Source organism: Helicoverpa armigera, chromosome 18 (genome assembly GCF_030705265.1).
Source record: "Helicoverpa armigera isolate CAAS_96S chromosome 18, ASM3070526v1, whole genome shotgun sequence".
Lineage (NCBI taxonomy): Eukaryota > Metazoa > Arthropoda > Insecta > Lepidoptera > Noctuidae > Helicoverpa > Helicoverpa armigera.
The window spans coordinates 5,939,447-5,963,026 of record NC_087137.1 but is presented as its reverse complement, the minus strand read 5'-3'; the positions used below and the strand labels follow the sequence as shown (position 1 = coordinate 5,963,026).

At 33.4% G+C, this 23,580-nt stretch overlaps 1 protein-coding gene across 2 annotated transcripts in view; it reads right to left on the bottom strand.

Annotated features, from left to right (window-relative positions):
• LOC110382691 (synaptotagmin-15) overlaps window positions 1-23,580 on the bottom strand; it is an 80,544-nt gene that overhangs the window by 25,878 nt on the left and 31,086 nt on the right. For both annotated transcript variants that reach the window (XM_049847652.2, XM_049847648.2), the window contains exon 5: window positions 13,374-13,513. In XM_049847652.2, the coding sequence (XP_049703609.1) occupies window positions 13,374-13,513 (140 nt within the window). The remainder of the gene's footprint in view (window positions 1-13,373; window positions 13,514-23,580) is intronic.

Below are 23,580 nucleotides of genomic sequence, written 5' to 3'. Positions count from 1 at the left end.
AGCTAGTACCTCATAAAGTACATTTAACACTTAGTGAAAATGTCCATTTCAAAAGCACTGTTTACAAGGTATTTTTTGCAAGTCCAAAAACTTGCAAAAAACAAATAAATAAAAACACATTTTAGATCATTTACTTTTTCATCTGTCAGTAATGTGATCTTCCAAGTAAACTCCGACCTACTTTAAGTTATATAAATAATGTCGTTACACCGTGAGACTAAGTATTTTCTGGTTTGTTGGGTGCAACGTATAATAAATCTGCAACTCAACAAATTGAAACATCAGTCTTACGGCGACTTTTGAGATTAACTTTCCTTTTGTTATATGTTTAGAAGCGAACATTTATCAAGGTAATCGCATAACACCGCGAACTTTAAATCTACACAAAGTACATTTTGTATTTTTAAACAAAACCTGAATTTAATTTTAAAATGTTATTTATGGCTTTAAGCTTTTATTCAGGTTGTGCAAGTTTCTCCAATGCAAACAAGTTCCTTTTTATAATAAAACAGTTTTTTTTACATAATAATATTCCATGAAAAAGTTTGTGAGAACACTCACTATACTTCCCTTTAAGTGCACCATTAGGTACCTACTATCCTTTACCCGCCTACGTATGAAAAGATGATCTTCATTTTTCTCTATTTCACGACCTCTTTCCAGTTTCAGGGGGCAATCAATCTTCCCATGTATGCACATTGTTCGTCATCGAGTTACCGAGGGTCGAGTGACATAACTAATTTGTTAGTGTTAGGATAGTACACGTTAGAACTATGTAGTTCTGAGATTGGTTTGACTTGTGAATAGGAACGGTGGACTTAGCAAGCTATGAGAAGTGGTTGTTAGGACACTGTTAGTATGATAATAGTAGTGTAATAATTGAGAGGAGATTCCTCATTCTGCAAACTGGACTCGATTGCATTACAAGCCTTCCCGGAGTAATTATACATGGGTTTACTTCTCGAGTCGTCATTGCTTTCTTCAATTCTTCATGACTTAATTTAAAACCAATAATGTATAAAATGTAATTAAATAATGTGTGTATGTTAGTTAAATAATGTTTAAAATATTGTGTAATTCGTGTCGTGTTATATCTTAGCAAACTAATAATTTAGTTACGTAACCTATTTACTTAGTGATAAAATAATATCTGTTCCTAGAGGAAGAATTGTAACATCAACGTACGAGTATTAATAACTTTTTTTGTCACCCCATAATGATTATTTTGTTTCCCAACACTTCATCAGCAATATCTTTTGATGTTTAATACGTTTCTGGCAGCACAATTGCTAAAAGGTAACGCGTTGGATTGGAAAAGCACGTGCACACCATTATTCAGGATGAAACGACACAGATAATATCTGTTATCGTTTTCCTTATTTCTATTTTCGCACAAAAATGCGGTTTCCACGTTGCTACCGAGCTTTCATCATCGAATACGGGAAACTGTTTTATTTTGTTTTTGGTTTTTAATGAGTTTCCCATCTTCAAATCAATAAAAGTAAAAGTTCTACCGGAAGATTTCGAATGAACGGCGTATTTTAAGAACTTCTTTGTCAATTAATATTTCTACTATAATACTATTAAATGCAAATTACGTAAGAAGGTCCCTTTTTTCTCATTACACCTACATCAATTATGTTCATAAATTTAAAAACGATTGCTCATTAAATACACAATCTAGTTGACGCTTCTTATACAAAACATAATATTTTACATACATAAGAAGTAAGCACAAAAAATAATTGGTGTGGCGGTCATTCACCTAAATAATGACAAAGCGTTACTCACTAAAATAGATTACTGGTGGTACTTATGATTCCTGGTTGGGTTTAATTAATCAAACAAAAGCAATTTGGATTAAAACACGAGAAAGCTCATTCAATTTTAATTCCTAGAACAAGTGCGTAGGTAATTAGGTGCTATCATCGTTTGTATTTCTCACTACGCTAAATATAGGCTATAGGTATTGTACCAGGAAGTGTAACTATTATTCATAAACATATCTTCCTTTGTTATTCAATAAATATTCATTATTTATCTATATGTTATTTTCGATTTAAATATTATTTGTGAAAGAAGTGCGTAGATTTGAGTACAGGTATTAATATACAGCACACAATACAAAATGATCAAAGCATGGAAAAACAACATAATTTTATGTTTGAAATGAAAGTACTAAAATATTATGCCTTATATTTAGGTAGGTACGTACCTCTAATATTTCACTTTTGCGAAGTTACATTAAAATAAGATACATAAAATCTGCTATTTGTCATAATTAGTCATTCAAAAAATCAGGTACTATTTTGCTTTATTTTCCAGTGTTAATATATTTCATTTGTATTCTGCTGTTTATATAAACAAGCATAGCAAGGTTCGATCTACCCAGGGTAAAGGCTTTTTATTTATTTTATAGCATCGTTAACGCCCAGTATGAAATATATTACGTTGCATGATGGCGTAGCATACAAACTGCATTAGTTTGTTATTTTACCCCATTTTATAGTAATATCGAATACATAGATATATTATATAGTAATATCTATATAGATACACACTAACATACAGATGGAACGTTCTTTAGAAATGTACGCCACATTTTCAAAGTCAAATAAAAAACAAATTATATCTCTAAAGCATAATAATCTCCCATTACCATAAAATCACCTATGTAGGTAATAATAATTTAATGCATGTGAATCACTCGTTTTTTCATTACTTTGTATTACCATGGGAAATCGAACACCTTTCAATATTACATAATTTCTGTTCGTATTACCACTCAAAAAGCAATCACCATGGAATTACATACCATACAATAATATTACATTATCAGTATTTCAGTTAGTCGAGTTACTCAATACGTACATTAATTTGATTAAGGTGATATAAAGGGCACCTTTATCATGAACATACATTATCAAGCAACTAATGTACCATAAGTCCTTAGATTATGTATCTGATTGAAATTGACTTACACGTGAGCTAGCTAATAAGGAGATTGCTAGGCCTCATTGCCTATTGGAAAACGGCTTTTGTTTATAAGTAGGCCAATCATAGGTAGGCAGTAGGTACAATACATACTAATAAAAGGGTGGTGTAGATCAATCATCATGATTAAAAGCCTCTTAAGTAGGTGCTATTTACCTTATAGGTACGGGCGTTAATTGTAGATTTTTGATTTCGATCTAATAAAAAGCTGATTGGTCAATTACGATCTGCTCAAAATTTGAAATGATCTGAAGTATAAGAAATTTTATTTCAAGTGGAGAATCGCAATTTTCCAAGATATGATGTGTTTTCTGTCAATAAAATCTTTAATCCTTCGAATACTCGGTGGCCAAAAGTGGCGTTCTTAGGTGTATGCGGAATATAAATGTTGATTTAATGCTAGTGGTATTTATTGTTAATGGGTAAAATCAATCGACTTAGTATCGAATTAGAGAGAATTAGTTATCGATCGAATTAGTAATTAAATACCAATACGTGTAATTGGTAATACAGTTTTCTTTACATCTTTTGTAATCATCATCTGCCTAGCCTTTTCCCAAATGTGTTAGTGGCTTGCAGTCGCGAGTTTCCCCCTAACCCATGCAGCTGACTACCAGTGTTAAACACCATTAGGTAATAATATAATGAAATAAATATAAGATTTAACTAAATTCTCAAATTTACTGTAATATAAAATGAATTGACGTTCAGGGCACACATACTCCAGCCTTCAGGCAGTACGAGCGCAAAAGCACTCGACTTCAGCAAATAAAGTTTTTATAAAGGAAAACATCAGAGCTCACTCTGTTGGTTCAGTAAAATCAAATTTCCGAATCATTGGGTTACATCTGACGATTAAAAAGCTCTCATTTCAGAGCAGACACTTGATTTTCAGTGAAACGATCTTAAGCGCAGTCGTTGGTAAACTTTTGGTTAGTACAAAAAGGAGCTTCACTTATGTTTAGATTTTTTTATTATTTTTATTTAGTAAGATTGTCTGTCAATCTGTAGTTAATTAACTGTGAAATATTAACAGAAGTTTAGTTTTACCATGCTAACAAAATTTTGCTCGACTTAATTCAAACACACTGTTCTCCAAATATTTGCCAAGCTTCACAGTACGAGGCTTTATATTACAATGTTCATAGTAAACCGGGTTGAAATCCTCGTAACGTGCACACGTTAACACTAACTGCACATTATAACGTTAGCAAGAACTAATTAACCGTGACACGGTACCAGGAGAGCATAACAAAGCAAGCAGTAATAGAACGCCTGCAGTACGAATGATGGCAGAATATGTATAATAGGAAGATGACCACAGGATATATTTAGAGGTTAACAATAGTGAAGGAACAACGGTTTCTTAAAAAAATAGAGTGAATGTTATTTTGATAGGTATGGATGTTATTACCTAGGAATACAAAAGATACCTATGTTCAATGAAATCACTTTGTTCTCGAACGATATTCACGGTGAACAAAGTTAGGTTAAGTAAGGTAATTCAAGTTTTATAGGTAAGATAACTGTTCCATATTTTTAGTTTTTTATCAACACCTTTATCTTCTACAATCTAAGTTTTATTTACAACTGCACATAATAACGTTAGCAAGAACTAATTAACCGTGACGTGGTGAGCACGGTACCAGGAGAGCATAATAAAGCAAGCAGTAATAGAACGCCTGCAGTACGGATGATGGCAGAATATAATAGGAAGATGACCACAGAACATATTAAAGGGTAAGAACAATGGTTTCTTAATAAATTATTTTGATACGGATGTTATTACCTAGGAATACAATAGATACCTATGTTCAATGCAATCACTTTATTCTCGAACATTCCCGAAATATTCACGGTGAACAAAGTAAGGTTAAGTAAGGAGTTTTAGGTAAGATAAGGTACACTATCCGTTCCACATTTTTAGTTTTTTATTAACACCTTTATCTTCTACAATGTACGCTTTATTTATCTACACATTATAACGTTAGCAAGAACTAATTAACCGTGACTTGGATACCAGGAGAGCATAACAAAGCAAGCGGCAATAGAACACCTGCAGTACGAATGACGGCAGAATATAATAGGAGGATGACCACGGAACGAAGCGTAATTTCATATCATGTTCACACGTCGCTTGCAGAAACTGCAAGCTGTCTTATGAAGGAAATATAAATGGGATATTAAAGGTTAACAATAGTGGAGGAACAACGGTTTGTTAATAAAGTAGAGTAAATGTTATTTTGCTACGGAAGTTATTACCTAAGAATATAATTGAAATACTCTATGATTATTTTTCTTCAAAAGTTTCCGAAATTTTCACATCAAATATGGCTGCATATCAATAGTTGGAAAAATTAGGTGAACCTAACATTGATTGTATAATTCAAGTTTTAAGTAAGATAAGGTACACTCGCTGTTCCACATTGTTAACTATTTAACAACGCCCTTATATTCTACAATCTACGTTTTATTTATAAGCACACAATGGAGTAAATTACAGAACTAATTATCCTCACAATGGTACCGGCGCCGTTTGCAAATTTTCATACAATCTAAAGCGCAGTAGAAGTACCCTCAAACACGCTATGAACTGAAACCCTGTCTGTGTGCAATCAGAACGTATAATTTTCAAACATTATCTTACTCAGCTTACCTTTAAACAAGAATCTACTAAAATTAGAAAGAGTTTTCAAGTTACCCCACAGTCAAACGGTTTAGCAGGGCAAATGTGTAACTATATGAGTGTAATATAATATTAATTTCATAATTAATAACTAAATACTAGAATAGTGTAAAAGGGAATGCATTAATCAGATATTTCATACACTGTTATCATTCCCCTTCTATGCCCACTTTAATCAAATTACGATTCAAAGTCAACCGACAAAGTGTAAATAAGGAAACTAGGTTAGACTCGAATTCAATGATTGGCCTTCAAACGGTATGAAAATAAAAATAATATTTCAATTCTAACTAAGTTAGATGGTTCCCTAAATATAACTTGGAAAGAGAATAGAGCATTCGGAGGTATTTGAAAATAGCACATTCATGCTTGGGATCGATTACAGTTATTAATACCGCTTAATGATATTGCATTTTGTAAGTCTTCAGTTTGTATTATATTGTGTGTGGGTTTCGAAAGCGATATTTTAATTCAGCGTCTTCTTATTGTGAATATTTATATGGCAGTTCTTAAGTCGATCTTTAAATCCTATGTGTATTTTCATAGTTTTATCAGGACATAGACCTCCTCTTCTCATTTCCTGGTGCAAGATTTGTTTTTGTCTTTAGTTTTGAAATATAGGTACTCATATATAGAGCTTGGCAGTATTTGATGGAATACCTAAAGATGTACTTTTAGCTGTGAATGCAGAATGCAAAATATATTTCAACTATACGATATTATTTTTAGTATCAGAATTTCGCTTTTTCTTTTAAATTTTATCTTTCTAAATTCCATGATAGGCACCTGTCATGTTGCTTTGTGGCTTAATATTATCTGAGACATGAATTTTTATTGAAAGTTATTTTAAAGTACTTAGTTAAAATTTATGCTGTCAGATTATCTTAAAAAGTGTTTAATGGCCATATATAAATTTTAATACTTGGACCTTATCTACATACTAATTTATGTTAAGTTTTTGCATTGTAATAAATAATCAAATAGAAGAAAAACCTTGATCAGTAATCTTTTTATCAGCATTTTTTAAAACCATGCATTTTAAAGTATTAATCCAAATCTAGGCTTAAATAAAACATAACCATCCATATGTTTTACCTAAACTATTTTTATCCTGTGAGATTTATAATAACAGTTCACATTATTAAGAAAATCAACAAAGGAAGAATAAATAATGAGTTGGTTTTAATAAAAAAAAATTGGAGTAGATTTCATTGTTTAATGAAACGTGGGCAGCTAATTACAATCATACCTTGTAACCTTTAAACTGTTTGTTTGTAAAATTGCTACTGAAAGATACTGAAACTTATCGCGTGACATTTTCATCCAAAGAATTATGAGCAGGACTACAAAATCACGAAATATAAAAATTATTACCATCCTTGAGATAGTCAGGACAACTTAAACTTCAGTTTACAGACATAGTTAAAAATATACAATAATGCTTTAGACAATTGACAAAGAACTTTGAAGATATTGAATTTGTCACATTTATTTCAAGTAAAATATTAATTTGTTACTATTTCCATTTCAATCTTCAAATTGAACATAAAGTCGAAAATCCATCCATTAAAGAATCTATCCTTTCAGTACTCAAAAACTACGCAACATTTTCTGCCCCAATTTTCCTCGCCATAAATCGAAGAATATTTCAAGCTCATCGGCGTTATTTATGTCTTTTGGTATAACAAAGAAATTTACATCAATTTGTAAAACGCTTTCTGGCATGAAACTAACATAAAATTGCTTCTGAAAAGAATACATTTTCATCGTAAGCGTATTTATAAAATTTTCAGCTTAATTTAATATTTACTTTCAAAATATACTACGCATGTGATTTAATTAATAGAGCAATTAGAATACTACAATGAGAAATAGGTACGATATTTCCAAAGTTTTGGTAGTGAGAAAGTACCTACGAGAAAACACATAAGTACTTAGGTCCAGTGCGTTACTACGTATCATCATCATCATGATCCTCCGAGCCTTTTCCCAACTATGTTGGGGTCGGCTTCCAGTCTAACCGGATTCTGCTGAGTACCAGTGCGTTACTACGTATGTAGGTACATAATCACTTTATCACAAACGAACTTATATTTGTCTTATTTTTCAAAACAGATTGTGTTCAAGACGAAGGTTTAAGGGTTTCAGTAATTTTTCTCTGCAAGACCCTCAGGGTAAGCGTGTTAACACTGAGAGATAAGTGGAGGGTCACGATTTATGTTGTTATTTGGCAGGCCAATGGAACCGCTATATTTTTCACACATTTTCAACTTAAAAAGAAAAGTATTGTGAGCGTCGTATGTGATATTATATTTTCTGAGTGTTTTTTTAGGGCTACATTTTTCCAAAATAACATAGCTATAATTTTATTCCGGTACGGGCAGTAGTTCCCACGGGATGCGAGTGAAACCGCGATTTCAAATAATTATACCTGCACAACTTGGCACCTATCGTTTTTTTCATAGCAATTGTGATGAATGATGTATTCAATAATATAAATGATTTGTAAATGATGCAAGCACAAATTATATACGTATTTTTCATACAAACAGGATTAGACACGAAGATAATTCTAAGTACACGTGAAATCCTATTTCAACATTAAGACGCGACTTAGCCAAACGTAGGATAATTTATAGACATGTCATATAATAGTAGATAGGTTAATACGTGCCCTAGTTGAGATAACAAGGGATTAAGCTCAACAAGAAACAAAAGGGACTTTATCAACCCTAATCTCTTGTTAAGATAAATCGATTTGATCACAGTTCGACGCATTTGTTGGGAGCAGGCCCGATATCAGCTATTATTAGGTAATTTCGAACCTATTGTAGGTGATGGTTATTTTGGATAATTATTAAGGTACACAGACCAAAAGTTATTTAGGCTTTCATAACTGACTCAAAATAGAAATAAGTTACCTAACTTCAAGTAACGAATTTCGTGAAATATTATGCATAAAAACAAATCTCCGTTAAACACAAAAGTTAAAGCTAGTACTAAAATCTTATCTTCAAAATTAAAATAAACAACCTAAGCCTTAAATTAGCATAGCTCACCGCCGAGTTTGTCTTGTCATAAATAAATTCAAAGATAATTTTTCTAGTGGGATTATTCAAGAATTTCATAAAATAAAATCCGGGTATTATCTCGACAAGTGTTAATTAAGAAAAGATTTACTTTGTATTAGCGTTCTGGAATATTCTTAGTCGTAATTGACAACTTTGCAGGAAAGATAGGGTAAAACAATACATAATTATTAGAGAACAATGGAGGCTACATTTCCATTGTCAGCACACACACAGTATCCCTTCAATGGTAGCCGCAATCGGTACAAATCGTTCATTCATTCTACGGCTATTCTTTTATTGGAACAAAAGGAACATTTAATTTACAACAGCATAGCATTTATTATGACAATGGATAATGAAAACTTGTCGAGTCACGCTACATGAAGCTTGTATACAGCACACAACATTTGGTAGACAGAAATCATCACCACAAAAAAAACTGTTCTGTACATACGACTACACATCTAGCTGTACAAACCCATTTGTTCTTGAACTCGCTTTATTTGATCATTCATCTGTACCAATTTTGATTCTCATTTTTTCCTTCTCTGTGATATAAAATTGTGTGTTTACGATATACACAAGTTCGACAAGGAACATTGCAGTCATTCTTTAAGACCACAGCTTGCTAAAGAAAATAATCACCACAATAACATAACACGTGTCAGTCATAATAACTTTAATGAGCTAATACCAACTCAAGAAAACGAGTCTTCTTCTAAAACGGGTTGTCTCTCAAGTCTCGTTTGTGGCCATTAAAAAGGTTAAGAAGTTTCCCGTGTATTCGTGTTTATACGTAGCTGTAAAATTGCGTGCAAACATTGTACGAGGTCTTGGAAACCGTCTAGCGTTAACTTCAGTACTTTCGAGCGGAGTAAACTTTTAGAGGCTTCACTTTGATCAAATTATGGGGCCTTAAAATTGTTGGTTATAGAACTTTTCTTTAAAACGGTCCCATAATTCTTGTGAGGGATTATATGACCAGGAAGAGTCGATCATGTGTTGACGTCGCTTTCTGCTTTTACTTGGGCATCAGACTGTCAAATCATTGTAAATGAAGAATCAGTGGGTTATTTTCTAGAACAAGAATTTTACTTCTTAACTAAAACGCTTATCAGTTTATTTATTAGTTCACTATTTTCATTCATTAATGGTAACATACCACACATAATACTCTGTTATGAAAACCACAGGGAGTTTTGGAACCATATGCATCTACACCACATGACCGAAAGGTCATGAGAGAGAGCTTTACCTCACGACATTATGACCTTTGCAGTTTCGACTAGTAAATACACTGGATGATGAACTACAAACATCAAGAGCCTTATGTACTTCATTAGATCCCCAAAACTGTATTGTAACAAAACTAGCTTCACCAGTGGTTTCACCCGTGTTCTGTGGGTATAATTTCGCGCAACAAAGTAAAAAGTAGCCTGTCGTTTTCCTTGATAAATGGACTATCTTACACTGAAAAATTATATTTATAAAAAAGTCCCCAAAATTAGCACGTTCAAACAAAGAAACAAACTAGCTATATAGGCTACTTTCATCTAAAAGAAACCATTGTCTGAAAACACTAGTTATAGAAAACCAACCCAAATAAGTAAATATGTTTAAGACCACAAAAGAAATAAAATGCCAGACTAAAAGCGCACGAACTTAATGCAAATGAGACTGTAACAGCTTTCCGAAAATTTCCCAAAGGCTTCGTTTAGCGCGGTCTTACGAAACCGTACGAAAGTAAGGGTTCAACTTAATACATATGTAAGCGAGTTCCAGTTTTCTTAATAAGACTGAACAGTGAACGTAAGAGTTATTTTTATCTGGTGCCTACGCGTATAACTTAGGTCATAGGTACTTTAAGCTCATTATTAGCAAGGTAATAAGCAGCTTATAGAAAGTGTGAAAAGGAGATTTTAGAAATAAATAAGATACCTATTTGTATTAGTTTTAAACTTGCAAAATATAATGAACAAATGTACAAACAGACTTTTGGTCGGAGTATATCAATACGCCTAAAAAAATCATCTTCTTCTTGCCCTGTTCCCAAGTCATTTGGGGTCGGCGCAACATGTCTTTTTCTTCCATTCCTCTCTGTCAGATTAAATCAAATACCAATTATACATTCTCAGAATTACAGACCTCAGTTATTTTGTGCTAGCATTGATCAGGTTACATCCATTCCATTGCAAAATACAAACAAAACACTACCGTCGAACTAATATGAATTTCCAATGCACGTTAATAACAACGAATGGCTCGCAGCTACAAGTCCCAATAGCATTGTAATTTTACGACAAAGCCTAGTGCTCTAAAATAAACCCGCAAAATTCAGAGCATGATAAACAATAATAAGCATACTTGGGAAATACACATCTGTTGTCACTGACTATGACCATTTTAAATCTGGGATAGTTTGCATGACCAATCGAAAATAATAGGTATAAGGTATTATTATGATAATTTAAAGAAGAGTCTAAATAGAAAATATACCCGGAGCCTTACGAGGGTTGAACCCTGACACAAAAAGAGGGATGCTTTCTATTTTTGTGACTGTCTGATCTGATCTGTGGCAACATAGCTCTTAAACCGATGAACCGACTCATCTGAATTAATACCTATACTTTCATATATTGGTCCTTGTTTTATTTTAGACTTTTTAAATGCCTGCTGTTTTAACTTTCATAAAGTAGGTATTTCAATAAGTCCAATAGTAAGTAAAATCAATATTCTCTTTCCAAGACCGGTGCATACTCGAGTTGGTCAATAAATAATTCCCTTCACATAACGATTTTATTTGATGTGGGTGTAATTGGCTCGGAGAGTTTACCTATCTGTTTAACATTTTGCAAGTTTACTTATCTTTTTATGTTGATACTGCTATTTGCTTTTCTTTGCTAAAAATATTATTCACAAAGGTATTATAGTTATGCACTACAAAGCTAATTTGCCAACTAACGACTTATGTAATAATCAAACAACTTTTGCTTGCTATTGCAAAATCTCAAATCTGCAATTCAAAAGTTAGAAATTCAAATTGTATTTATTATCTGACTTTGTATTCCACCACAATGCAAAGTTTTCTTACCGCAAACTACTGCTTTGATTTATTTGCTTTCTTACTAAGTTTTAATTTCGTATTCAAGTTTTTCCAAAACATTACCCTTTTAACGTCATTGTTTTCATTTGAATAAACTGACAAGAATTAAGAAGTTGCAGATTTATGAATTCTTTGTATTTTTTTTTATTTAGGATTATTAATAAGTACAATAACAAAATATTCAAATTTAAATACGACGGTCACAACAGGGGCAAAGCCTAAAAAAAATATTTACAAATTTGAAATACAGCGAGCTTGGCAACAGTCAACAATGTGATATTTAAAGTCTCGTTAATCCTAAAAATAAAATGTCCCGTTTTAAAGCCTGTTTACATTAACGCGTAATATCCATTACGACAGCTGACCTGATATGTAGGTAACCAGATTAACTGTAGGTACAGAACAAACTGGTTACAGGTTTCCAAAGCTACGAGGTTTGTTGGAACATACGTGTATCTGACGTGACATTTCCTGAAATTTCGAACTCGTAATTTGATTAAGTGCGGATTGCTATACATACATACGTAGATAGGTGAGAAAATTATGTACCTACATATAGTTTGTTTGGAGGGTATTTAAACCAACGTTTTGTCTCAATATACACATCAAAAATATTTAGAGTAGTAGATCATAGTTAATAATTTTACACAAAACATCAAACAGTGAAAGTTCAACATAGTTATGTATATAGTGCCTAATGATGCTTTATGCCTGACTAACTTTGATAACAGACCCAAAAAGCCTTTTTGAACTCGTTAGTGAAGGTCCCAAACTAACCTATTCACATACACACAAAATAGGCATAAAGGTACTGACGAGCAATACTAGATAATATAATATTTCTATGTAGAAGTCTCAATTTGCACAAAACGAACTAAAAATCACTACTTATTCTTAGTTATGACTTACCTACTTCATATGACAGATTGTAATGATTTCAACTAAAGCAATAATTGGGAACTACGCCAAATACAAATTGATTCCAACCTTCCACAATAATTTTGCTAACTTCACCAATCAATAGCGTATGTACACACAAACAGTCTTCAAAAATAAACAAAACAAATGACGTCATCTAATCGGACGAGACGTGTAGGCGCGGTGTATTTACAATTCCCTGAAGTAAAGTTTAGCGTAATAAATGAGAAGGATACCTCATAAGCAATACACTTAAGTAAAATCAAAGTTATTTTCTACAGATAGGGCTGCCAACTCGAATTTCGCCAAACACGGACAAACATTAAAAAAACCCGGACATTTGGCGTAAATCGCATTTTTTCCCCGAACGTGTACGATTTTTTTTAAACATAATAATACCTATTTTGTAATCCATTTTCTATTAACATATACTTAAATTCAATGAGGTGCTTCCTTACATGAAAAGTGTCCGGGTTTTCCCCGGACACTTCTTGAAACCCCGCCCGGACGACCCCCGGACGGCCTCCAAACGAGGACAAATCCGCTGAAACCCGGACGGATGGCAGCCCTAACTACAGGTAAATAACATAGGTTTACTTACTGAATGAGTTGGATCGCAGTTGCGTGGGCACCGGTGGGGTTAGCACGTCACTCCCAAGGCTGCTGACGCTCACTACGTCACGAAGTTCGCCGAGCGATGACGAACGGAGCGTCGGAAGTGAAAAGTTCACCTCTTTTGTCCTGTGTGAAAAACACAATTTGTCACTGAAAATATTGTAGTTATTTTTGTACAGCGGATATTTTTTTCCTGGAATATCCTTTTCAAAATTAATCAAATGATTTCTATTTCTTTTGTTCAGTAACACATACGTTAACCGTCTTACCACAAAAACTTTTAAACGTCAGTTTAACACTTGTCTAAAAAAAAACAGATTTTGACGTTGAAATAAGGTCCATTTTGCCACCACACTTTTTTTAGACAAGTGTTTGACACATGTTTAAGTTTTTGTAGTAAGGCCAATAATGTCGGCTCCCTAAATAATTACCCTATATGTTACTAATACATTTTCTTTTTACTAAAATCTATCCTTCATTTGTTTCCACATTCCATTTTCAATACAAGTAAAATGGCGGCTTCTTACATAAACGCAAGCATCGTACTTAGTAAATTGAGACGTAAAAATAAAGGTAGGAACGTCGGAAACACAAATGGTTGTGTAATGGCGGTCGTCTGCAAAATTTCCCGCATTTATTAACGACGTACATAATTCGGAATGTTCTGAAATGTTTTTTATACGTATTTTAACAGATATCTTGGAACAAACCATATTTTTCTGTTGTAAATATTATTTACTAGCACACCTAGAGCTGTTATTACGAAGAAGTTAATTATAAGAAATTAATATTCTTTTGACGTACAAACGAAGATTATCGGTTTACGGAAGGTAATTATTTTTCATGTACGTACAGATATTTTGGACGTGGATAGCTAAGGGAATATTGACTACGATATTATTAAATTCGAAAACTTTCTTGTGCTATAAGTGCGAAAACTTAGAAAGACGTGCAACTATATATAACGATAGTTTGTACCTTATAACTTATCCTTTGAGTTGAGATTTTCAAGGATATCTTCATAAACTAGATTATCGCCTGACTAGAGCAAAAGTATTTTCTAATTAACTGTTAGTCTGTGCTAACGAAGGCTTCAGATGAAGAGGCGATTGGTAATTATATTCACCTTAATTGCTTACAGCTACCTTCCTATTTATAATATTTATGCTTTGGGCTTAATAACATTAAAGGGATGATAGATCACATGATTATATTACCAAAATAAACGATGATAAATTTTGTCCCAAAAAAAATACCGAAGGGGCAGGCGAATTCCCAAGAGAATTGCAAGTGATTGCTTTTATTATTTTCTAAGTAAAAAATATTAAAAGTTTTATATACATTGTATTTCTAAATATATGCTTTTGATGTACATTTCTAAATATAACTTAGTTATACCTAATGTGTCTAAGCAAGTATAAATACTATGTGCAACAAAAATTTGCTATGTAAAATTATATATGCAAATATTTTATGTAGGTACCTACATAAACCAATTTCCGTAGTAACCTTAAAGAGAAGTATATTTGCGGTATTCCCATATTTCAAACTAGAGCAAATATCGCTATTCAAATTTCGAATACCCAAGCAAAAAGATACCGCAAAGCTTGGCCAACCAGAGTTGCAAAACTTTATACAAATAACCGACAAAACATAGACTGGTATTTTTACTCTCCAGCGAATCGCACTGAATATCTGAATAGAAGCTTATTTCTGGAACTATAGATATTGTAGAAATAGGTGCAAAAAGTAGGTAGGAACGTTCTTTTGTACCTATACTCTGCATGGGCTGCGGGATTGTTCGAAAGAGTTACCGCGGCCCTGGTACATAAAGAGGTTAAGAAGGAACATGGTGGATTTTAGTCAGTAAGAATCTGACACTTCCTTACGCTGCACCCACAACGGGAGGGGATTCATTTGATGATTTTCCATAAACAAAGTCTATAATACCTCTTCGTTTCTCTGTTGATGATGATCGATGCTTGTACTTGTTCTCACATTACCATTCCTTTATAGGTTATCGCAGTATGATAGTTTAACCTTACTTTAACCGTACTTATTCAGGTATATAGTTCTAGGTAGATAAATAATATCTTTGACATACTTCATAAATACATTGTGGAAGGTTTTATCAATACCCAATATCATAACATCTGAACCGTGTAATACTAAAAAACATTTATTTGTAATGACGACTCTTATTACGTCATTATAGGGCATACAAGGGTGTTCAAACAATATTGTTATGAATTACACGTAGTTACGTAATTTAGATTGTTAGATGTAAAATAATAGGACGAAAGAATAATTATGTTACTCAATATCGCAGGATTTTGTACTAAGTATAAAATCCTTTATATCGTTGTATGTAAACCTGTTGTTCAAAATTGTATCCCATGAGTTCCTACTTCAAGTGAATAAAAAGAGAAATATTTCCAACTTTTGAATTACAATCGTAATGTACAAAATTTGTCACAAATTAAAAGTTTTTAATTTTAATTTGTAATACGCTTTATTAGCCTAATAACAAAAAGTTATTTCGTTTTATTTTTGCATATTTGAATTCATGAACACATTCAAATGAATAATGTATTCATATTTGTGTTTTAGATTACAAGACTTAGTTTCGTCGCACTAACTAGCACGCCACTCTGAGACAAGGAGCTCTTGACATTTTCAAATGGACATACAAATATTATAATGGAGTACGAAAACAATAGCACTGAACTTTTAAAAATATTTCTCATTGTTTTAGACATTTACAGCTAGACTAGATTTACCTACTTTTATTGTTTTTTTTTTAAAACTACCTATTAGCTGCTGTATATAAAATAGGTTTTAGTCAGTAAATGTTTCTGAGTGTTGGACACACATTGACATTTAATGGTTACTTAAGCCGTTCCTTGGTGCAGAATTTGTATGAGAATCTGTCAATAAGGAGTGATTTAAGTAATCATTACCTGAGTGTGGGGGTTAGACTCTGATTCTCCCTCACGCTAGTCCACAGTGAGGAGGGTCGTTTGATGACTTCCCATCAACAAATAATGCATATCATTTTAAATGACGTACATATTTAGCTCTCTATGGGCCCATGTATTTGGTAAAAACCCGTCCTCCATAGGCCTAATTAAAATTCATACTTTATTTTATGCTACTTAATTAATCACAGTCACTTAATTCATGATGTTTTATCACGAAATACCGTCAACACGACAGGATGACATTTTTTAAGCATGTGCTTTAATATGTAGGCGGTAACATAGCCACATGTTTTTTGCAGTGTATTATTCTTTTTACTTTACTTTATTTTTACTTTATTTTTTTTTGTGACACTGGATTTTAAACCTTTTGGCGAATGTAATAAGACTCAGATTTGAAGGCAATTTACAAGAGATAGAAGTAACTGTTTCGCATCATTTTGTTGTATTATATTTCGGACTTTTTTTTTTTTTAAATCTTTTATTTTTAGAGGCTTAAACGCTGCTGCGTTATGCCAGCCTCGTAAGGTTTTACACAAATTAAATTAAAAAAACACATAATAAACTCTATATACAAATTAATCAATAAAAAATTTAGTGAATTGAATTAAATATTGTGCATTCAAAGACTCGATGCCAGAGCCATTCGATATAATCGATGGCGACATGCACAATGGCAAATCCCACGTCTTACTTGAGAGACAACCCGAAACAGAATATAAAAAATTAACTAAGGATTGAATGAAAAAAGAAATCTGATAATAAAATACACGAACTAAAAAGAATCTCTCCTCAAAAACACATCTTTTACAAATTTATAGATAGAAACACTCTGTTCCGAGAGAGGTCTCCCAAGCAAAACATTAACTCCACCACTATACATATCGCCACCGACCGCCGTACACAGCTGTAGCCTCAAGTCGTCGAATGCACAACATTCTAACAGAATGTGGTATAAGTCGTCCACTACTTGATGAGTGCAGGTATTGCATAACGGAGATGGTTTCACACCCATCAAGTGCAGAAACCTATTAGTAGGCACATGGCCTGACCTTATTCTAAATGCTAACACTAAAAGTTCTCTCGGCATGTTACCGACGTCAAACCAAGGAGCTCGAGGCAGATCATGCTGAATAGTTCTGTACCACAGACCTTTTCTTGCTGTAACAAAACTAAAATGTTCCTCCCACAAATTATGACAAAACTTTTTCATGTGAGGAATAAGCTCAGTAAAATAAGGGTCACCGGGACTAACTATGCCATCAGCAATAGCCTCGGAAGCTAGCTTGTCAGCCATTTCATTTCCCGGGACACCTATGTGAGAAGTCATCCATTGAATTTTAATATTTACAAGTTGTTTCTGAAGAAATTGTATACTCTTTAATGCCTCGTATGCAATCGGCATGCCTCGAACTCCGGATACACAACGAATCAAATGCTGTAAAGCGCTCTTGGAGTCGGTCATAATCACAAAATTCTTATACGGCAAACTCTGAACATAGGACAAAGCTTCTACTATAGCCGTTAATTCAGCTCTCATGATACAAGCGTCATTGCACAATTTAAATTTCATACTAGTGTATGTTTGGACATCAAAAAATGCTGCGCCAACACCATGAACACTTTTAGAGCCATCGGTAAATATAAAATAATAACTATCGTATCTACAACTAAACATATTAGAAATCAACATTCTTAAATTTGCCACACTCATTGAACGCTTTGGTACATCTAATTCGTCAACATTACAAATAACACAATCTCGAATATTAATATTTGATACCCAAGTATCCAAGCTATACATGTCTAATATAGGGGACTTATGTACAATATTGTTATTGAACTTATTATGAATATCAATCAAAATGGGTTTATTCTTATTCCTCCAATATGCATTGGTGCACAAAACAGATAGTTCTTGTAATAAAGATAAAGTTGCATCATTGGAAAAGGAGCTCAACCTCAGCCAATACCTACAGGCTAGCCAATATCTCCTCACAAATAGTGGTGACACGCAGAGCTCACTCTCCATCACACAAATAGGTGTTGAACGAATGAAACCACCACAAATTCTTAATGCACGATTTTGTAAAACATCTAGTTTATACAAATGCGTCTTAGCACTATTACCGTATAAAAAACTAGCATAATCAATTCGACTTCTAACAAGTGAGATGTACAGTCTCCTTAAATGTTTCGGATGAATGCCCCAAGACTTCCCAGCTAAAGTTTTAAGAATATTTAAATATTTGTAAGCTTTCTCACATGTCTCATTTATGTGAGCTCCCCAACGAAGTGATGAATCAAGCCACAACCCCAGATATTTAATTTTATCAACAACTTTCAATTCCTTATTATTAATACTAATGTGGACATTCGTTAAGCACCTAGACCTACTAAACAGACAAACATTTGATTTTGATTCCGACAGAAATAATCCCATCTCACCTAAATTTTTAACAAGAACATCTAAAGCTGTGTACAAGTGACTGATGGCTGAGTCTAAATTATGTTTACTTGAAGACACATAGAGAACAAAATCGTCTGCATACTGTGATACATTACAGCCAGTGATTGATTTACAAATATTCATAGTAGCAATATTAAACAGGAGAGGAGATAATGGGTCACCTTGAGCTAAACCTACACTTGCCTGTCTTACTAAGATACCATCCATTCCCGTATCAATTTGTAAATACCTTTGACTCAAATAATTAAAAATATATGTACAAAGCTTCCCCCCAACCCCAATTCTATTTAACAATGAAATCATTCTATTAATATTTACATTATTATAAGCGTTATTTATATCAACAAAACATGCAATAGTGGCCATATTTTTAGAAAACCCAATCTGAATGGATGATATTAACCGTGTTAGGTTGTCCAAGCACGAGCGTGACCTACGAAAACCAATAGTGGAAGGAGACAAAAGGTATGATTTCTCTACGAACCATTCAAGACGTTTCAGTAAAACTCCATGAAATACTTTACATGGGCAAGACATTAGGGAAATAGGCCGCAGGGAATTAGAACTATTGGGGTCTCTACCGGGCTTAGGAATCGGAACTACCTTTATGCTTCTCCACTGGTTTGGTATTATACCAGTTTGTAGTATTAAATTATATATATGTAACAAAAACTTTTTACCTGTAACAGACAAATTGAAAAGCATAGAATAAGATATATTATCTACGCCTGGCGACGTATCTTTGTGCTTCAAGCAATTTAACAATTCAAACAATGTTATGTCTTCTTCCATGGCACATGAACCCTCCATAAAAAGTGGTGGTTCCTCGCAAGCTAAATCAGGTGTCAAGGATTGTAATAGCTCTCTACATTTGTCAGAATCAACACAACGGTTACCATACCTCCCACCTTTTACCCATCTCATCCTTTTCCACATCTCTGACGCGGATGTTTCTGAATCAATACTCGTGCAGAATTCCTTCCAGCCCGTAGAACGAGCTTTGCCAACCAGTTTTCGGGCTGTATTTATTTTAGCCATATACATATCATAATTATCTGGAATAGGATTACGTCTTAATTTTGCCAATGCCAAGCGTCTCTCGGCTACGGCCTTAGACAACTCTGAAGTCCAATAAGGTTTCGGTACAAATTTTGCTGTAGGATCCTGACAAATTTTAATCCATGGAATTGTCTCTTCAGCTACCTGATCAATTTTGGATTCAAATAAGTTATAAGATTCCTGAACACTCAACGAAAGATCTACATTAGCGAACGCTTCTTCCGATTTTTCGCGGTATTCACTCCACCGAGCTAGCTTAAAGTTACGTCGCTTTATGAAATTATTTACAGATTCATAACCGTACTTCATTTTGATTATGATGTGATCACTGCCTAGTGACTCATTTGTAGTCTCCCAAGACATTTTTGTAGCTAGATCAGTAGAAACAAATGAAGCATCTGGAGAAGATTGTTGTAAAAATCCATTAACAGACTTAATTCTTGTAGCATTTCCATCATTCAAACACAAATAATCTTTATCAAAAAAAGCGTCATATACCATCTCTCCCCGTCGATCAGTCTTATTTGACCAGGTTATATGATGCGCATTAAAATCACCAACAATTAATGTTTCTTTATCAAATCTGTTAAAAATATAATGCCAGTCGGACTGATTAGTAATAGATGAGGGGGGGCAATAAATTGAAATAATGTTCTTTATTCCAGGCACATTAAAAACTTCGACGATGATCATCTCAATACTAGAATTTGGATGTACAACATCTCTGTGCAAGACTTTAATTGATTTATGCGTTATAACACATACACCTCCATAGGAATCCAATCTATCCTTTCTGATAATGTTATAGTTACTAATATTTAAAGATTTGTCAGAAGATAACCAAGTTTCACTTACAACAGCAATGTGTATCTTTTCCCGTAATAACAAACATTGAAAATCATCTGTTTTAGGGCTTAAACTGTTCGCATTCCACTGTAGAATGGTAACAACTCTATTTTTTGTGTTGAAGTTCTTATCCATTGTTAGAACACCCTAGTACCTCCAGCAAAAAATCAACACTCAGAAAACTCTTCAGGAATGACTTTAATTCTGTAGTAAAATATTTTATAACTGCTATTATTTTGGCTTCCATGCAACTGTTTCCACTGAAAATTTCTTTTATATTCTTCAAAAATCGTTTTAGACTGAAATCATGCTTTTTACAAGATTTATCACCTGATTGGGACTCAGTATTCTCTATATTTTCTGCCAAAAATTCCGATATCTCTTCATCCTCAACTGGGCATCTTATTTTTTTACGCCTGCCTTTCTTGACTTTTGTAATTTTATTTTTGAGAGTCTTCTTAGAACGAACCAAAAGTTTATTCGAATTCAGAATAGGAGACATTCTATCTTCATCCGAATTTTCAGTAGGCAGGAATGACTGCTTGACAACATCTGAATAGGATTTTCCGGCCTTTACCTCGGCTCTAGTCAATTCATCGACAGTAAATAAATTCGGACTAGGTACTACTACATTCTTATTTTCTTTATTTTTAATAAGAGCCATTTTGTATGTGCAATTATGCTTGCACATTATATCTCTAATTTCTTTTTCACGTAAAAATGCCGGGCACTTGCTTTTCACCATAGACATGTGGTCTCCTTTACAATTAACACATTGAAAATTAATTGTTTCACAATTGTCATGCTCGCCACCACATTTCGGACAAATCTGCTTTTTATTAGGACAAAATGCTTTAATATGTCCGTATTTCCAGCATTTTGAACACTGGGTAACAAGGAAATTAAAAGGCAATACTTCCATCCTCATACCGTACGCAAAAACAAACGGAGGTAAAATAGGACCTTGAAAACAAATGCGAATACTCGCACTTGCAACCCATTTGCCTTCATCGTTTCTCCGGCTTAAACGTTTTACGGATAAAATATCAACCTCACATTCTAGTATGTCCTTAATGCTATTGTCATCCAGATCGAGGTCTATTTCTTTAATTAAGCCGTAGGAAACATTTACCTCATTAGTCTTCTTACAGATCCATCCTCTTTGTTTGATAGATGCAGAAGATAATAGTTTATCTGCAGCATAGTTACTTTTAAATCTAATCAAAATTTTGTATGGACTTTTGTAAACAATCCTCATTATTTCCGGAATTTTCTCAGTACTTAATAATTTTGCTAGCGTAATCTGTTTTGGAAGGACTTCTTTTGATATAACCGATACTTCAACATATTCAGGATTATCACTCACGAACGATTTTTCTGGAGAAAATCCAGAACGCGGTGTAGTAACTTTAGCTTTCTTACCACGCTTTCCCACCGTAATGAACTCTCCATTCTGTATATCATCATCCGGACTTGAATCATCTCTGCCTCTTTTATTCCCAACTTTCAAATTGCTTTCAGTGTCACCCTCCTCTAAATCAGACGTACCATCAGTATTGTGTATCATAGCTCGTAAGGTCACAGAGCTAGAATGACAGCTGCTACCGTCCTCCTCGTCGCAACCGCTTTCCATTATTTATAGAAACTTTTTTATGAAGAAAAAAAAATGACAAATGCCAACTTTGACAATTAAAATAAGCTGAAATTTTATTTAGAAATTATGCTGAAAAATGGTTGTATCACTGGTAATTTGTGACACAAACACCATAATTATGTCCAAAGATATAATATGTTTTAGTAGTAACAGTCACTCACTTCAAAACTTACACAAACTCACATAAAATAATTATTATACCGGAGCAAAACTAAACAATGTTGTCGCGTCAAAATCACGATGACAGATGATTTCGGACTTTACTCGGTATCTTATCAAAGGCATCCTTTATCTAGCTGTCCCGAAATAAGCCTTCATAGTCAACAAAAGCATTAATCTTAGTCGGCTCAGCATTAATTAACATTAATTGTTTATTTTTATAAGCCAGTGAAAGATAAGTCGGTTACAGATTTTATTTATCAAAACAGATATTTTGTATTGTAAACCACGTTGTGTAGTTATAAAAATATATTTTTAAAATTATTTTACATTTTCTTGCTACATCGAAAACAGAGTTTTTGTACCAGTAGCATTTTCCACGTGTATGTTATTTGATGCCTGAAGCTACACAGTATAAATTATTTTATTTCCATTAAAATAGCTGAACAGCAAAACTAAAGTTCACATAGTGATTTTGACTTGACTTTCTACGATGTCAAACAACAAAATTCTCTTTGAAAGGTAAACTTTAAAGTAGTTTCCTGGAATTCTGAAATGTAACTTATGTAACTTCCTTGTCTTATGTCTAAGTTCTATCTTGTACTGTTACATATGGAATTAAAAAAAAATCTTTTCGTGCAGAGTAACAGTACGCGTTAACAAAGAAACGATGGGTTTATGATACAGATAAAAACATTTACGTTGACACTACCTGTTTTTGATGTACCTAAGAATATGAAATAGCCTAACTTTTGATTAATAAGATGACGATTTTAATTGAGTGGTACCTTTAATTTCAAAGTAGCTTCTCGTTACAGGTGAGTCCTGTTAACATCAGATAGACATGATTGTACAAAAACACAGCTCTGTCCAACCCTTCAGTCAAAGCCGTCGTGATGTCCCATCGATTGAGTTACATCAATAGTCAATCGTACGCGAGACGGCTTTGCGTACAAAACCGAGTGTACGTCACTGACGGGTTTTGTACGCAAACTGTAACACGAACGACATTTGTTGTCCATACGTG